The 18,427-nt window shown below is 38.3% G+C and overlaps 1 protein-coding gene across 1 annotated transcript in view; it reads left to right on the top strand.

Moving 5' to 3' along the window:
* Positions 1-307: 307 nt before the first annotated feature.
* LOC124268993 (cytosolic carboxypeptidase 1-like) overlaps positions 308-18,427 on the top strand; it is a 45,379-nt gene continuing 27,259 nt past the window's right edge. Inside the window, 3 exon segments of the mRNA XM_046704027.1 lie at positions 308-392; positions 9,175-9,295; positions 16,508-16,638. Of these exon segments, the coding sequence (XP_046559983.1) occupies positions 9,255-9,295; positions 16,508-16,638 (172 nt within the window). The 5' untranslated portion in view covers positions 308-392; positions 9,175-9,254.

Raw genomic sequence — 18,427 nt, 5'->3', positions numbered from 1 at the left:
TACAGACAAGTTATCTGGCTAAAGGCACTACAATTGTGATTATATTCCTAAACAGCCTCAGTGTATATTTTTAAATTTCGAAACTGAAATTCTAAATTTTTAGCAGCAATACAATGTAAATATGAAACATGTACATGTTCTTTTGGTGGAGTAGATTTGGCTCTAAGCAAGTCTAGACTGCCAACTCACCGGCTAAGGGGAGGTAACTCTTAATTCTTAGTCACAGTAAACGGGGATTCTCTCTACCTTGCGACATGTCAATTCGCTTGTCTAAACTAATAGAGACAAATCCAAGTTTATTGCGCCCTCTACAGTCGTGTGGAGCTGTTTACATGCTCGTCTGCGTAGTCAAGAAGGTTTTAGAGAATACAACCCCTATCAGCAATATCTCTGTAAGTCATATTCTTTCTGTTAACCGTGTAATTGATGCAGATATTAAGAAATAATGCACAATAATGTTTATTTGTCGACTGAACGACACACAACACTCCTGGACAGTTGACAGTTCTGGAGTCTGCTGTTGTAGACAGGTGAGGTAGAGTGACTTTGGTCACTTGCCAGCTGCAAAAAGCTCTTGATCAATTCAAATAAAACATACTTGTTCATAAATGCTCTGTCTTGTTTGACTAAATTTGATTGTTAGGAAAGGACGAGCGATGCTTCGGCTAATACTGAACCATTGCCTCTAATAGATGTTCGATGTGTGTTAAAAACGGCCTGTAATTTAAATATTTAGTGGGTCCATTTAGTGATATCTAAGTTCTGTTTGAAAATCAGATTTCCAGATTAAGAAATCTTGTCAATAGGGTCATATTTCTTTGGATACATACAGTCGTTCAGATCGAGATCTATCGTCCAGTAAGCAGAGATTCCTGATTAACAGGGTCAGTTCTGTGGAGTTTTCACAGCATCCTTTAAACCAAATATGTTTTTTTAATTTGAGTTGCATTATTTTCTAACTTGATATGTCCCACGATTACCAAACAGTCTCCTCGTGCATTTTTTCCACCCAAAAGGGAAACACAAAAGATGTTTAGCCAATATTTTCATAATTCATCTAGACATTTGAAAAGGTGTAGGCTGAAATGACACCTCAGCCTAAAAAAATGTCACAAATTTCTACTGGTGAAAATGCAATCACTGAAAACAGTTACTGATTGTGAGGCTAAAATGGTGCTTCTAATTAACCAAAACAGTAGAAACATTTTATGTAGTACTTCTAAGCATGCCTTACATCTCAACATGCATGCAATTATTCAACATGTTGATGTATAAACTATATTTCACTTATTTACTATGTTACACACTTTATAAATTCTTACTTATGTTGTCTACCTTTAGAACACAGTACCACAAACATTTCAAACAGGTTACAATTCCCCTATGACATAATTTGTGATAATTTTGTTTGCTAGATACACCGACAAAATAATGCCATTTGAATTTGTGGGTCATCCAGTATGCATGAGCTCCTCTCAGTGATCAATCGCCTCTACATACAAAGTCGTTGAATAAGCCCAGTGAATTTGAACGTTTTCAATATTTGTTTAGTAAATATTGCCTGCAGTGGCACACTTTATAACAGGCTTTAGTTTATGAAAGCATTTATGAATATTTTCTGTATATTTATTTGGTTTCAACATTCACTGAAATAATTTGATCATGAACTAATGCGCATAATTTCTTTTTCTATTGCTAGTTTTCATTATTATGCAAAGGAATGGATTTTATTAGGTCTGTATTCACAGATGTTGCACACATCCAGTTGTTGTTCGAATACTATCTATTTTCCTTTGGATTTTTCATGCACTAAATCAATTATATTTGTAATGAGAAGGTTGTGTATGAAGTTTCATGATTCATGTAGGAGTCTTAAGAGGTTGTTTTTGCATTTCTCACAATCTCACTTTCATCATCATCATCATCAAAATTCATCTAAATAATAATACTTGACCATGAGATCAGAGTATTTGTTAATAGGTTAGGTAAGCAGTGACTGCATTCAGATGAAATCACATATAGCTCTATTCGGGAAACTGTTGATTTTGAACATGTTGAAACTGAAACTTTTTATCTGTGAATGTTATGTCCTGTATTCGTTAAAGATTTATGAAGAAGCATTAGCCATTAAATTATTTCATAAAAATAGCTCTTCCCAATTCACCTGGACTGACCAGGTAAACCAAAGGTCATTGCATGGGATAAAAGCGTGGAGCAATTAACAAAGCTTGTTTACATGACTTGAGGTGAATAGTGCTGATGTGTTTCTTCAGGTATTCTTCCTGTAATATCAACTACTATTGAACATGTTGAATAATGCACATGGTAAGAGGATTTCACACAGGCCTGGTGATTGTTGATCGGAAATAGTGGAAGAGGTTAGCAGTTATCATTATTAACAGCTGGAAAGTTCTAATGCAAACATAAGGATAAGCAGATTCTGACATAACAGGTATGGTAATGGTTGAGTGTAAACATGTTACATAAAGGTGAAAGTTATCTATTCTGCTTTGTATTGTGTTAATCATTGGACATGTTGAATGTAACATGGGCGATAAACAGATTCTGATGTAACTTTGATGGTAATGGGTAGTTGTGTTATAGTTAAATGAAATAATCGAAGATCAGAAGGTTAAAACAACAAGTTGATAATACATTTTGATAAATCGGACACAAGCTGTTTTGCAAGTCTCTGAAATTCTGATTCTGTTTTGTTTCCTGAGAGAGATTTTCAATTGCTTAGTAGTTAAGTACTGGCTGAAAAATGTGAAGCCAATGTCATTTTTAAAACATTAAGAGTTTAACGGAATATTTATGTTTCTTTTCGTCAATTGGGTCTCATTTAGCTGAACTCTATTTTGTAAAACAGGACACTGGCAAGAACTGATGAATTTTGATGATCAGTAGTTTGGAATTATCCAGTGATCAATCATGGCTTTGAGATCAATTCCCAGCACTAGCAATACATGTAATAGTTGATTTTGTATATGTTTAATAATGGTGAAACTGTAGGACTGTGTTTCTTTGGGTGTCCACATTCTGTGTTTACCATCTCCTGTTCTCATGAATTTTTAGTCCAACTGGGAAATTTGTGCCTTGATGTGACAAAAAAATACTATCACCATTGTACACTCAGAAAAAATCAGATGAGCTTGATCTTTCTTTGTCTTCATTTTTTCAATATCTGTTTCCTAAGCAAAGAAACTCAAACTATGTCATGAATTTATTTGAAGACCAGTTGTAAAGTGAAGATATCGCAGCGCTTCATAAAATTGCTAAGTCTACCTGTGAGATGTGTACACTGATCAAGGAATGAACAACAAGATGTACACTAGAAAACATGTTGAGTTTCCTTTTACTCGTAATGAGAAATGGCTGTCACCAGCAAATATTTGACATGCATTGTTGAAATTCGGGGTGGCTTTTCCGAATCATCCTGTTTTGTTGAGTGATTAATGATATGAAAATGATATGAGTGAATGAGTGAGTGAGATTAGTTTAACGCTGCCCTAAGCAATATTCCAGCTATATGACGGCGGTCTGTAATAATCGAGTCTGGACCAGACAATCCAACAATCAACAGCATGAGCATCAATGTGCGCAATGGGGAACCGATGACATGTGTCAACCAAGCCAGCGAGCCTGACCACCCGATCCTGTTAGTCGCCTCTTACGACAAGCTTGGGTTATTGAAGGCCAAATCTATCCCGGACCTTCACGGGTCCCTGTTTTATTAATATTAATGCAGGTATGAAGGGACTTTGACCAACAACTAGTCTCTGAAATGAACATATTTTACAGATAAGACTGTTCATAATATAAAAAAAAATATTACGAAAAGGAACCCTGAGACTTTCTTCATTTTCAGTGTGGGGTCTTGGGGAGTGTGTGTGTGTGTGTGTGGTGGGGGGGAACTCCCCGTGAGTTATTATTAAACACAAGTGACCGATAGTGATAAGCTGATAATTACAAGCACTGTGCTAGCTTGTGAATTCAGCAGATTGGTACAGACACTGATTGGTACAGACTTGCCACATAATTAGACTTGGATATGTTTGTTTCAGGGTCTGTATGACAGACTAGAGGGGACTTTGTTCATATATTTCAGAAAATGACTTCTTGGATGTTAAATGTGAGTGAGTGGGTTTAGTTTTACACCGCACTCAGCAATATTCCAGTTATATGGCAGCATGTTAAATGTGAGTGAAAATAAGGCATGTTGGCCAGGAAGGTTAAACTTAAGCTTCAGGTGATCTTTAATCACAGTCAAGTAGCCAGTTCTTTTCAACTGATTTACCCAAGTGAACCTGGAGTAATGGTGGCTATAGTGGGACCCCCATGTGTTTTATTACTTAGATCTGTACATAAACTCTCCAAAGGACTGTATGGCAAGAGGGACTTTCCAATAGTCAACTTTGTCGGATATTTATGTCAAATGTTATCCCAGCGTGCTTAGCCATAGGTGTCCGCAATACACACGTTTAAGGTACAATCAACCATAATCCTTCTATGAAGATGTAGAATTGATTCATGATTCATGCTTAATAGCTGTTTGATCAACGTTACAACATTCAATGTACTTTTTTATGTAGCATCATAGTAACATCATTATTTGACAGTGATTCATTGGCAGAGTCTCTAGTTATAGTCAAAATCTTACAATGGACACAGTTTTTTTCAGCAGCTATGCCTTATGAATATGGAAAGCATTTTGTAATTTTTATCAAAATTGACACACAATAACTTAAGCCCCTTGAATTCACCAGATAATATCTAAATGTGTTGATATGGACCCTTACACAATTATTTGTTAAGAAGGTATTTTTCTAGTTTTTCTTTTGCCTGCCTGTCTCTTGCTTACACCAGAGACCATATACTGATACATGCTGGGGATGACATGCACGCAAAGAACATGGATGGCCTTAGTCTGACTCCAATGGACATGCAAGTAACACAGGATTTGGACTGAACAATGCAAGACTGATTTCATAGTGTTCTTGTCCCTATGCGTAAGAGGTGACTAATGGGATCGGGTGGCCAGGCTCGCTGCCTGGGTTTACGTCATCATATTCCAAATTGTGTAGATCGATGCTCATGCTGTTGATCACTGGATTGTCTGGTCCGCATCCGATTATTTACAGACCGCCGCCATATAGCTGGAATATTGCTGAGTGCGGCGTAAAACTAAACTCACTCACTCAATCTTGTACCTATGAATTGCAAAATAACTCCATGTCAAAATAAGGGCCTTGTGTTGTATTGACATTTAAAAGACTATTTGAGATCCTGCGTTACTTTGCAATTCATTGTTCTCCTGTGGAGACAAACAGACTGTATAAGTGACCCTCATCAAACTCATGGTAATGACAGGCATACAAAGTCATTTTTTACCATCACATTTGTACAATCAGTGTTACCCCAAACTGCTATATTTATCTGGTATCTGCAGATCTCCACATGCTATCATTTACCCCGAGTAGTATACTACAACTACAATGAACATATTTGAAGGATCAGTGTGGGTTTGTCAAAGGCAGGGTCGGTAGTGATCACAGATATACTCCTCTGAGATCAGTCAAGTGGTCCCTGTGCATTGTAAAGGTGTGTGTCCCTGTGTAGTGTGTGTCCTGATGTGGTGTGTGTCCTGGTGTGTGTGGCCAAGCAGGGGGCCGGCATGCCTCTCTGACCCAGAGACCATCTAAATCTGTAGTACTACTACTTCACAGACTTCTACATACTTAAGATTATTGATTTATCAGGAAGGTTGGGTGAACCTGAATCTCAACTGGTGTAGATTATCAGAGTGTGTTGAATGTTATCGTGGTTATCCACTCAACATGGACAACCTGTTTGTTTGTTGTAGTATTGAACTTGATAGTGCTGGTAGACACGGCCTTGAATGGCTTGCCTGACAACATACTGGGTAGTGATAATAAACAATGGAAAAAGTAATTTTTTAAAGAAAACTTGCATGCTATGCACCTGATGTACGTGTATACAAGACATGCAAGATTAAGTTTTTTGTGCAACAAAGCGTTATTTTGGTACTTAGGTTTTTCAGGATCCATGTTGTAGTAGATCTATTTTGTTATCCCCCGCCGCACGTTTAGTGCGAAGCGGGGGATATAGTATTAGGCTCCCGTCCGTCCGTAGATGTACTTCTGTACATCCGTACATCCGTACGTACATACGTACGAATTGAAATATCTTAAGAACCGTTCACTAGATTCTTTTCATATTTGGTACCTAGGTTCATCACAGTATAAGAAAGGCCCAAGTCAGGTTTGATGACCTTGACCTGCATTTTAAGGTCACAAGGGGACTTTAACGTTTTACCTGCATGTTAAGCTATCTCAAGAACCGTTTACAGGATTTTCTTCATATTCAATACCAAGCTTTATCTAGGAAAGGCGCAGGGCCCAGTCAATTTTGGTGACCTTCACTTAATTTTCAAGGTCACAGAGACACTTTGAAGATTTCAGCATATTAACCTGCAAGTTATGCTTGTCAGCGAGATACCTCAAGAACCATTCACTGGAGTTCCTTCATATTTGACACCAAGCTTCATCAAGGAAAGGCGCAGGGCCCAGTTGATTTTGGTGACCTTCACTTAATTTTCAAGGTCACAGAGACACTTTGAAGATTTCAGCATGTTAAATTGCATGTTAAGATAGTCAGCAAGATATAGCAAAAAATATTGACTGGATTTTCTTCATAATTGACACCAAGTTTCATCTAGGCAAGGCCCAGGGCCCAGTCAATTTTGGTGACCTTCACATAATTTTTAGGGTCATGACGACACCATGAAGATTTCAGCATGTTAACCTGAATTGTCAGCAAGATATTTTAAGAACGGTTCACTGGATTTTCTTCATAGACTTTCAAGACTTCCCTTGAATGTTTTTCAATAAGCAATTTCTTTAGTACTAGTTTTGCATATTTCATACACTATGACATTCATGTCAAGGTCAAATTTAGTCTTGAAAATATGTGTGTTTGTTTGAACAACAAAAGAGCAAGATATCAAGAGAGGTTGACTGGTCATGTTTTTGTTGACATTTAATTTTCATCTTTAACTTTCATTACTTTATCAGTTTGATTTGATAATTTGCGGCGGGGGATTATGTCACCTTAGTGACAATGCTTGCTGGTATCTAAATCCAAACATGCCAGAAAAAAAGTTGAGCAAAATCCTTAGAAATTTGGGGGCGGTGGCCCATTTCTGGTGTCCCCCACCATGATATTGCTGGAATATTGCTAAAAGCAGGATAAAACCATACTCACTCTCTCACTTAACAATTTATCAACTGAAGAGTTTTGCTGTTGAGTTTTCATAATTACTACGAAAAAAAATATCTCCAAGAGCCATTCTTTAATAATCCTTTGACGTTGTGATGAGTCAGTATATTTTCCTTATTCATGGCATTCTGCCCACAGTAACTGATATCTGACTTGGCTAAATTGTGGGTAAATATTTAAAGATACTTACACCTCAAACAATGGCTTGATGAAGCTGTCAGTTGAATGTTAGAAGTGGTTCATTGATTTCATGTGGGAAGTGTTGTGGCTTGAGAACTAATTAACTGTATGTGGGGTATGTGTGTTTGATGTGGTGGCCCCTGGTGTAGGTGGAGTGTCAGGGAATAAGAGCCAGATGATCATCAATATTGCACAGGAAACTACACCCTTGTCTTGAAGTCTAGGTAACTGGGTAGGCTGGGGAATTGTTGTGTGCATTTCAGTATTGTTCTTCACACACTTTGACTCCCATGATTCTTGTGTAAGGCCTTACATTTTAGTTTGTTGGTTAACAGATGCCTGGATTATGAAAAGTGGAAATAAAGAAAAATATTAAAGACAAGTCTTTTTTCAAACTGTTGAAGCTGAAGATCACTTTGACAATAAACATAATCTAAGGGAGATATATTTATTTATATGGGTTAGTCTTGATCCCCAGCAACTCAACTTTCCCACTACTGACTTGCCTTAGACTGGCAGCCGCTGTGAATAGTTTGAAAAACGGGGAACAGCTTAAGCAATATTTATTTGTTCACTCTTGGACAAGCAAATTTAAGTTCATGTTAGTTTAGCTGTAGTTCAAACTAATTTGATGCTTTGCTCAGGCTGACATGTAATTCACTGATTACTGGTCCAATAAAGAGGAATGGACTTTTATGATTAATTTTACATTATTCCACAATAGTATTGTAAGAAAACAGCGCTAAAAATACTCTGAAATTAAGAAAGTTTAAACTTAAAAACACCCCCATTTTTACAACAAAATAAGGAAAGTTCAAACTTTAATATACCCATTTTTTTACCATTTTGTTTTGAGTGAAGAGAAATTGCTGCATTGAATATATGTAAATTTTGCAAGATGCTCTGGATATTTTGAAGATGCTTTCCCAATGAAGTAGACCCAGAAGGATTAACTCTAAGTTTGTTTACTGTTGATATAAGCTATAAATGTCTAACTGTGGTAATCTTACAAATTGGGAACAAAGCATGCACGCCTACAATATAATTAGGTGTTCAGTAAGATAAGCTCATTGTCCACTGATCCCTTGGGTGATGTCCCTTCATGGAAACATAACTAACATGTAGAGTATATCGGTCCATGTCCCCCTCAAGGCTAGTGGACAACTGAACCTGGCCAACCAATCTAGTGTAATTGCCTCATACTACCAATGACAGGGTGTTATAGACCTATTCTTGCCCATGTCCTGTGCTATTTCATAACCTCTTTTGGACTGTGAGATGTGTAAGATGAAGTAGCTTCTTATTTGCCTTAATATTTTTTGTCTCATAACATAAATGAACTCATGTATTGTATTGCAAATTACATTTGATGGCAGACATTGTACTGCCATGCCATTGTCCTGTGTGGTATAATACCAACCTGATTGTCAGGACAGTATTTGCCTGGTTATTATGTTAGCTAAAATAACTTTTGATCATGATTAAGATAATAACGTGAAAGTGTTTCTTTCTATGCCACTGGTTGCTCCACAAACTGTTTCAATCTCCCAACAGCCAGTCAGTGGGACTATCTTTATCAGTCATTATCCCGTCAATAAATCTGTCAGCCCCCTGTTGTGCTGTTTATTTCTGATCTTATTGATTTCCATTGCTACCTGCACTGCAGTGATTACCTCCACTGTGGAACTATTTCAGGGGATGCCTGCTGTGTTGAAGTCATGGTTTGATTGAGGTGCGTGCTTCTAGGACAAGGACGTCCCCCAGAGTCAGGCACTATGACGTCAACAGAGGACAAGGGGTCCGACAGGACGATGGGGTGAGAGTGGGGAGAGCTTGGGTGGGGACGATGGGGTGAGAGTGGGGAGAGTCTTGGGTGGGAATGGGAGAACATACAAATGGAGAAAAAATGTTTTATGGTGTCAAGCTGTGAGCATATGCTTGCAGGGCCCGGTTGTTCAAAACTTGGTTATCTTTTAACCAGCCGTTAAGTACATTTATCCGACTGTTAACTAATAACAGAGGGTTATCTTGTTGTTCATAACTCTGTTAACTTTAAACAGGTTGTTAACGTGACGTAAAGTTAACACACCTAAGGACCGCCACTAACTTTTTAACAGTGTGGTTAGGTAAGGTGAGGTGAAATTGGGTTTAACGTCGTGCTTGAGAATATTTCGCTCATATGACGACGTGCATGCGGGTGTATGTGTATGTGTATGTGTAGCTGCTTGTACTAGCCCAGACTTAAGCTGGTTTCATAGTGCTAGCCCACTGAGATACCATGCCGCAGTGAAGCATGAATACCCCACTCAGACACATTATACTGACTCCGAGCCGACCAGTCCTTGTTGTACCCATTAATGGCGAGCGCCAGGCAGGGACCAACAAGTACCATATTTTAACGTCATTTGGTATGACGCGGTCGGGGAACGAACCCGGGACCTTCCACTGTCCGGGCGGACACTCTAACCACTACACCATGGAGGCGGTCTAACAGTGTTGTTAACTCTCAAATGGCGTTCATGGCTAACACTGCTTTCATGAGGCCAAGAAAGGATAGGGTGTATTGTGGACTGGACTTCGATACTGGAAATTATTCTGACAAAGAGTTATATAATTATATACGAAACTGTAACTATGCACTTCATAGGAACTAAAATACATGTTGTACAAGAACATGATGCCTACGTTTCATCTTTTAACACTTGTGTAAAGGTTTATATATGTTTTCCTACACTAAATGTGTAAATTTCTTCTGTAAATATTATTCAAACAAACACTTTCAAAGAATCAAACACGTATAAAATGCTACACAATATAAAGTCTGAAATTTTCTTTGTTTACATTTCAAACAGGTGTTGTCTTTCGAGCACAGCATTTGTTTCTACCCCCAATATCTTTCGTTTCAGCTTATCTAGACACTTGGTATTGGTGACAAAGACCAGTTGTAATTAGGTTCTAAAATGTATGAGGAATTCAGTAGGGCTGGGACGAGTAGGCAAAAATGGAATCAAGTACCCGCATGTGTTTACCCAAATCGGAATCGAGTTCCCGGAAATGTAAGAAACACATTCGGGTCAACTTTCTGAATATTCAATCACGATTTGACAGAGACTATTATAGAAAACTTGAAAAGGTGGTAATAAGACAATAAAACTGATCTCAAGCTACAGTAGAACACGGATATAACGAACTCCAAGGGACCACGAAATTTAGTTCGCTATATCCGGTGTTCGTTATTCACATTTGACCGCCATCTTGGATTGTAGAGATGTAGAGACACGTATACGCTGAGGCTACAAAAATTTTTATTCTTGTACATGTACATTGACATAACATTAAAATTCTGAATTTATCATTCACAGACATTAGCTAGAACATGTTTAACAATCACAACAATCTCAACAATACATGTATATAACTTAATTACGTTTAACAAAGTCCACAATTTTGGTCTGCACACCACGTCTTGCAGACTTCATTTTGTCGACTGCATCACAGACATCTGCAAGAGAGTCGAAGATAGAGCTATCTGTACCTTCACAAACAAGTAGATGACGTAGTGTCTCTAATGCTGCATTGGCCTCAGCAAAGGATGGCTTCGTCGCGAGGTTCATCATCTTCACTATCGGAGTTGGGAGCGGGTGTGACAGTGGGCGTGGCACACTGCTGGGCTACTGACGTCACAATCTCACAATTGCTGCCTTCCCATCACTAACAACTGTAGTTTTTCACTCCCGGACATGTTTGCCGCTACCAACAATGTTATTCTCTCTTTAGAATTTTTTCCACCACTGCATTTTTCAGATTTCAAGTGAAGAGTTCTGTTTGGTTTCATTTTGTAGAAGAGGCCAGTTTCGTCAGCATTGAAAATGTTATCAGGCTTGTACTCTTCAAGATAGCCAGGCAGGCGAGTTTTCAGCCAATCATTGACGAGGTCGGGGTTAACAGATGCACTTTCCCCGTGACTTGATTTACATACGATGCCACGCCTCTGTTTGAATCTGTCAATCCAAGCACTACTGCAATTAAAATCTAAATGACCTAACTTGGATGCCAATTCATTTGCCTTAGTCTGCAACATGGGACCATTTAAGGGAATGTTCTCACTTCTAGCCAAAGTCGTAAGCAATGTTTGTCTTAGATTTCACACCTGAATCTACAGCCTGAATTATCTGAAGCTTGGTGTCAAAAGTGATGGCTTTACGTTTGCCTGCCATAGTGACGAGAGTGCACTGAAGACCTGTATACCAGTCAAGCTTTTAAACACGACATGTTTGTTTTGATAAACACGTTAATGACCATCGAACAATGTTGATTCGCCGCCAACAAGGTTGATGTATACCGCTAAGTGGCTGAGCTGACACTGAGCTGACACTGAGTGAGTTCGCTAATCACGTCGTTAGTTGGGCTTGGGGGTAGTAAATCAGTTCGCTATAGCCGTTAATTCGCTACTCACGAGTTCGTTATTCACGTATAATTTTAATGATATTATAAAGGACTGATGACGGGACTTTTAAATTTGTTCGCTATATCCGTTTGTACGCTATATCCGTGTTCGTTATATCCGTGTTCTACTGTATTTGATTTACGTCTGTTTAACCAATATAGAGAGTAACACCATTACTTACATTCCTCGTTATAACAATGAACATTTCGTTCCTGCTGCTACTGTAACTTAACTACTCACTGCACATGCACAGATAAATGACAGTCATTAAAACTATGCTCCATAGATGTAAATACCAATGATGTAAAAACCCGTGAATTTCCGGGTTAGAATATTGATCTTCAGTAACCCATGCTTGTCATAAGAGGCGACTAACGGGATGACACATGTCATCGGTTCCCAATTGCACAGATCGATGCTCATACTGTTGATAACTGGATTGTCTGGTCCAGACTCGATTATTACAGACCGCCGCCATATAGCTGGAATACTGCTTAGGGCTGCGTAAAACTAATCTCACTCACTCACTCACTCACTCACTCACTCACTCACTCACTCACTCACTCACTCACTCACTCACTCACTCACTCACTCACTCACTCACTCACTCACTCACTCACTCACTCACTCACTCACTCACTCACTCACTCACTCACTCACTCACTCACTCACTCACTGATGTAAATGTGTGTTATGTCAAAAACGAAAAGGACAAGCTATTGTCTGCCCTTGTCATTACAGTGCTCTCTCCCTTTCCGGGTACTCGATTCCTAGAAATAGGACTCGATTCCAGCTGTACCCGACCCGGATTCGAGTACCCGAGTACCTGTCCCAGCCTTAGAATTCAGTGATGCATTTGTCGCCACTGAATATGAAATATGAGTGATGTAATTGGCGTCTCAATACAGGCCTTCACGAAACGTGATTTTGTAAACACTAACCAATAGGGCGCAAAGTGCCCTTTGGCGTGCTCGTGGTGAGTGTATTTCTGAAAACATCTGAACACGATTCCATGTTTATCGGCAACGCTTCAGAATTAGTAGTGAGTTTATGGAAAACTGAAATCATTGATAATTAATATGCTATTTTGAAAGTCAATACTCCGAGTAATTATCCGATTTTGGTTTGATATGTCCGTCTGGCATCCCTTCCCATAGATGGATTTTAATTATATTTTTACTTATCATTTCAGCAATAGGCCTAATTTCTTTATCATTCTTCGAATTTTTTAATTGAAGCAAATCATCTTTAAAAATGCTATATAAATTGACAAAAACTTCATTAGCATAAACATTGCTCTCGCAACTGATGGGTAGGAAAATAAACAAAACATTATTATGTATCTATTTCTGTTGTGAGTGATATGCAGGCCTACTTCATAGTCACTTTGATTAAATGTTATATTTGAATGTCGAAACCTTTTTGTCACAGCGAACACAACACCAACTCTTGTCATTTTACACGATAATGTTTGGAATTTTAAACATATTTTATAACAATATCTGAATGCTAATGTTGTACACTTATGTTTTTCATATAAGGAATACAATGGCACAATAGTATTTCTCTGCCGAATCGTTGCAGCGTTCTATAATACAATTATGAAATATAATACATGTTTTCCGTCCTGAATACATTGAAAAGAACTATCTATGCATTTTCTATAGTCACTTGTGAATTTAACTAAATGGAGGTTCATCTGATCAATGAGTATCGAGGAAATTATGTTTATCTACTACAGCGTTCCATAATGCACTTATGAAATATGATACATGTTTTCCGACCTTGAGGTCATTAAAAAGATTTGTGCATTTTCTGCAGTCACTTGTGAACTGAACTAAATGAAGGTTCATCTGATTAATGAGTATCGAGGAAATTATGTTCATCTATAAATTAGACGCAGCTTCATGTTTTTCAAGACATCTTTCCGGAATGTGCGTCTGTGAAGGCATTCAAATAATGATGATATTGCACAGTTTTATTCATGAGATTCCTGTCAACAGTAGGGTCGAATAATAGATTGATTTTATTCAGCAGTGTTGGCCCTGAGGCCTATAGTACAATTACAGTTTGATCTACTTGCACGTGGTGCTAGCAACATATAAAGTTTCTATTGGCATTGAATGCATATTTCAGATTAAAAGCTATATTGTTTGATGTTAAAAGATTTGGCAATGTGTGTGCATACATTACAATTTTTGACAGACTTGGCAAATAATTAATAAATGATATTGATAGCATCTTAATGACTTGGCCATACAGTCATGACAATTTAAGGAGTGAAAAGTGAGCGATAGGTCTTGTGGGAATTCAAAGATTCATTAAGACTGTAGCCGTCTAAGCGTAACTCCTGTGTGTAATATTTGTAAATATTCTATCCACTGAAAACATGCTTCTACTATGAATATTACATGTATTTTCATAGATTCATCATATTTTATCACCGCCGTGATGTTGCTGGAATATTGCTAAAAGCGGAGTAAAACCAAACTCAGTCAGTCAGTCATATTTTATCTATAGCTGTGCTATAGTTTCTCATTAAAATGTCTTTCCTGTTGTCGGAATTGAAGTAAGTCCCACACAGAGCTGGGATCATATGTCTTTGAAATATATATGCAAACGTCTGGAACCTTATGTTCCAATACAAGCGTTTGTAGCGCTACTACATTCGCATGCCTATGATAAACTATAGAGTTGGTCTCAACCATTGACTGGATTACATTCTCATCGTCAGCAGAGAAATTTCGACTTCTCTTTTTCCTTGGGGTGCAGGCGACATTTCGCGATTCCATTTTTGGTAATCCAGAAGTAAACAGAAAACGGAATTGTTTGATATATGGAAGCTAACCAGTGACGTTAATCACACTGTTAAACTTTTACTGCGACATTAGCTAACGGCATGACTAACCATGTTTTGAACAACGCATATTTAACGTTCGGGTTACCTAACGGCCGGTTAAGGATTTAACCGGCCGTTAGGAGTTAACCGGCGGTTAAGATAACCGAGTATTGAACAACCGGGCCCAGATAGCTATATGTTGTGGGTCAGAGTAACCGTTGAACAAGCAGGAATTAAGAATATATTGTGTCAACAAAGTATATTATATATGTAACTGACATTAATAGATTATTCAAGCAAAGGGAAACATTCATTTTAACTAGCCTGTATAATGTTTGTGTGACATGCATCCAACAAGCTGACTAGCTTTATAGATTTGAACTCTGCATCATGGTTTGGGATAATGGTAAGAGTCTGGGATGTTAGGGTACAGGAATGATGATGACTGTTGGATGCCAGCGACAGTGAGATAGTATGGAAGTGATGTAATTTTGGTATTGTTATGAGCTTTGAGAGCACAGAAAAATGCTGGGAATTGTTTTGTTTGTAAAAAAACAATAAATTGTCTGAAGTAAATCTTGTCTGTGTGGAACTGAGGACTGCATTGTTAGGTACATTTGTGTATTGTGTGTATGGTTGGGGTAAGGAAGTAAATCTTGTGTGTTTGCGTAATGAAGGGTTGTTAATGATGAAAATGGCAAGTAAAGTTGTGTGGTTTGTGTCTGGAAGTAATCTGGTGTCTGTGAGTAGCAAGGGTAGACATGATTGTGTGTGATGAACATAGCAAGGACAGTTGTGTGTTGTGTTTCTGGAAGTAATCTGGTGTCTGTGAGTAGCGAGGGTAGACATGATTGTGTGTGATGAACACAGCAAGGACAGTTGTGTGTTGTGTTTCTGGAAGTAATCTTTTCTGGAAGATTGTAATCTGGTGTCTGGAGTAATCTGCTGTGAGTAGCGAGGGTAGACATGATTGTGTGTGATGAACATAGCAAGGACACAGCAAGGACAGTTGTGTGTTGTTGTGTTCTGGAAGTAATCTGGTGTCTGTGAGTAGCAAGGGTAGACATGATTGTGTGTGATGAACACAGCAAGGACAGTTGTGTGTTGTGTTTCTGGAAGTAATCAGTAGCAAGGACAGTTGTGTGTGATGTGTGTCTGGAAGTAATCTGGTGTCTGTGAGTAGCGAGGGTAGAATGATTGATGTGTGTTGTGTGATGAACAGGTCTGTGAGCAGCAAGGGTAGACATGATTGTGTGTGATGAACAGTTGTGTGTTGTGTTTCTGGAAGTAATCTGGTGTCTGTGAGTAGCGAGGGTAGACATGATTGTGTGTGATGAACATAGCAAGGACAGTTGTGTGTTGTGTTTCTGGAAGTAATCTGGTGTCTGTGAGTAGCGATGCAGGGGTAGACATGATTGTGTGTGATGAAATCTGGTGTCAGCAGCAAGGGACAGTTGTGTGTTGTGTTTCTGGTGTTTCTGGAAGTAATCTGGTGTCTGTGAGTAGCGAGGGTAGACATGATTGTGTGTGATGAACACAGCAAGGACAGTTGTGTGTTGTGTTTCTGGAAGTAATCTGGTGTCTGTGAGTAGCAAGGGTAGACATGATTGTGTGTGATGAACACAGCAAGGACAGTTGTGTGTTGTGTTTCTGGAAGTAATCTGGTGTCTGTGAGTAGCAAGGGTAGACATGATTGTGTGTGATGAACATAGCAAGGACAGTTGTGTGTTGTGTGTGTGCAGGACCAGGGTGAGCAACCTGTTCCAGCTTCTGGAGAAGACATTGGGGAAGTCCAGCAAGAAGCAGACGGTTGAAGATCTTCAGCAGATCAAGTACGTCACCACCAAGTTGCACCAGATCGTCAATGGGCAAGGTGAGATACCAGTTCAAGTGGTACTGGACTCCAGGAATCGTGCTTATTTTTCTAATACCTTATAATATAATATATTATTATCATTATTGATTATCATATGGCAAACAGTATTGTTAATTGATCATTTTGGGCGGTGGTGTAGCCCAGTGATTAAAGTTTTTCCTTGTCACTCTGAAGGCACGGGTTTGAATCCTATGGGTACTATGTGTCAAGCCATTTCTAGTGTTCCCCACCATGATAATGCTGTAATATTTATAAACCGACATAAAACCCACCTGGCTAGCTGATCATGCTGATTGTGTTTTTTCACAGTCTGCCTCCCAGGTGTGTTTAGTTACTATAGGATCATGTCACATGACCATGATCATAGATTATGTCGTGATGTCCATAGCATTCCCGCACCGGGTTTGAGACACCAATTATTTTTCATATTTTTTAAACTCAGCTTTGATACATCTGTTAATTAAAAAATACAGTTTGCTCTACCACCATGTATAGTGTAATGAAGCACACTTTCTCCCTGAGTTATTATAGTTAAAGCACGAGGACGCTTGCATCCGAGTGCTTTAAAGTTATAATAGTTCAGGGCGAAAGTGTGCTTTATTACACTATACACGATGGTAGAGCGAACTGTGTTTCTTTTCTAAGATGCCAAATTTAATACTTTCTAAGGATAATTACGAGTAATGTAAGGCAGAAAACAAACGATGGTGTCGGTGACCTAAATTAAGAATCCTCGCATTAATAACTTGCGCCCTGTTCTATTGATGTGTCTGCCCCCGTTACGAGAAAAACAAATGATAAACAGTTTGATGACAGTTTACGTTCAGATTAAATATCTTCTCTAAAATATTTTAATTACATCTGTGATTAACGTAAACCATATGGGATAATGTGAACATCGCATTTCTACTACCAAAGTAAGTTTAGATCAGTACATCCAGATGAAGCTGAGTAGTCAAGCAACATTCCACAATTGCATTGTGGGAATGTAAACATTGCGAACATTACTGTGTTGCTGAAAACTTGTTAGTCGAATGGAGACATTTTAACAGTCGGAAAACATAAACGTAATGTTTCGACCAGTGATGTTAGCTGCTTAAAGCAACTGCAAACCAAGAAACAGGATGCAACAGTGTAGTTTACTGTAGGAGGCTGTACGAGGCGATGACAACTGACATGACTCGTGACATCGCTTACATTGTGATGTAATGCAAAATTGTTCGATTACGAGGGGGCAGACTAGAATCGTCTGATAATAGAATAGAATAGAATAGAATAGAATAGAATAGAATAGAATAGAATAGAATAGAATATAATAGAATAGAATAGAATAGAATAGAATAGAATAGAATAGAATAGAATAGAATAGAATAATACTTTAATGCCTTTTCAGGAGTTTGTGTTACATCAGCAGAGCTACTGACACATTAGAGAGATACAAAACATATTTACATAAATTCATTGATTTAGGTATCTTCACAATTGTTTAAGAGAGGTATGGTACTTGGAATAAAGGATGTACGGGCTCTCTTAGTTTTCACAATTGGAACTTTGTAGCGACGGCCTGAAGGGAGGAGGTACTGTCGGCACCATTGATCTTTCACCGAAGCATCTTAGAGTTCCTCATACATTATAAAATTGAATGGAAATTTGTCATTGACACCAATACAGATGCTTCCGATAAAATTAAGCCAAACAAATTGAGGCAGGAAAAAGAACATTTTTTTTATGTAATCAAAGCAAAATGTATATTTTATGGTGTGTAATGTGTACGACCACAGATAAG

This window comes from Haliotis rubra, unplaced genomic scaffold, assembly GCF_003918875.1.
Source record: "Haliotis rubra isolate DU_JTF1 unplaced genomic scaffold, ASM391887v1 Scf141, whole genome shotgun sequence".
In the NCBI taxonomy this organism is placed as follows: domain Eukaryota; kingdom Metazoa; phylum Mollusca; class Gastropoda; order Lepetellida; family Haliotidae; genus Haliotis; species Haliotis rubra.
The sequence above is the reverse complement of the archived record's forward strand: the minus strand, read 5'-3'. Positions and strand labels throughout refer to the sequence as shown.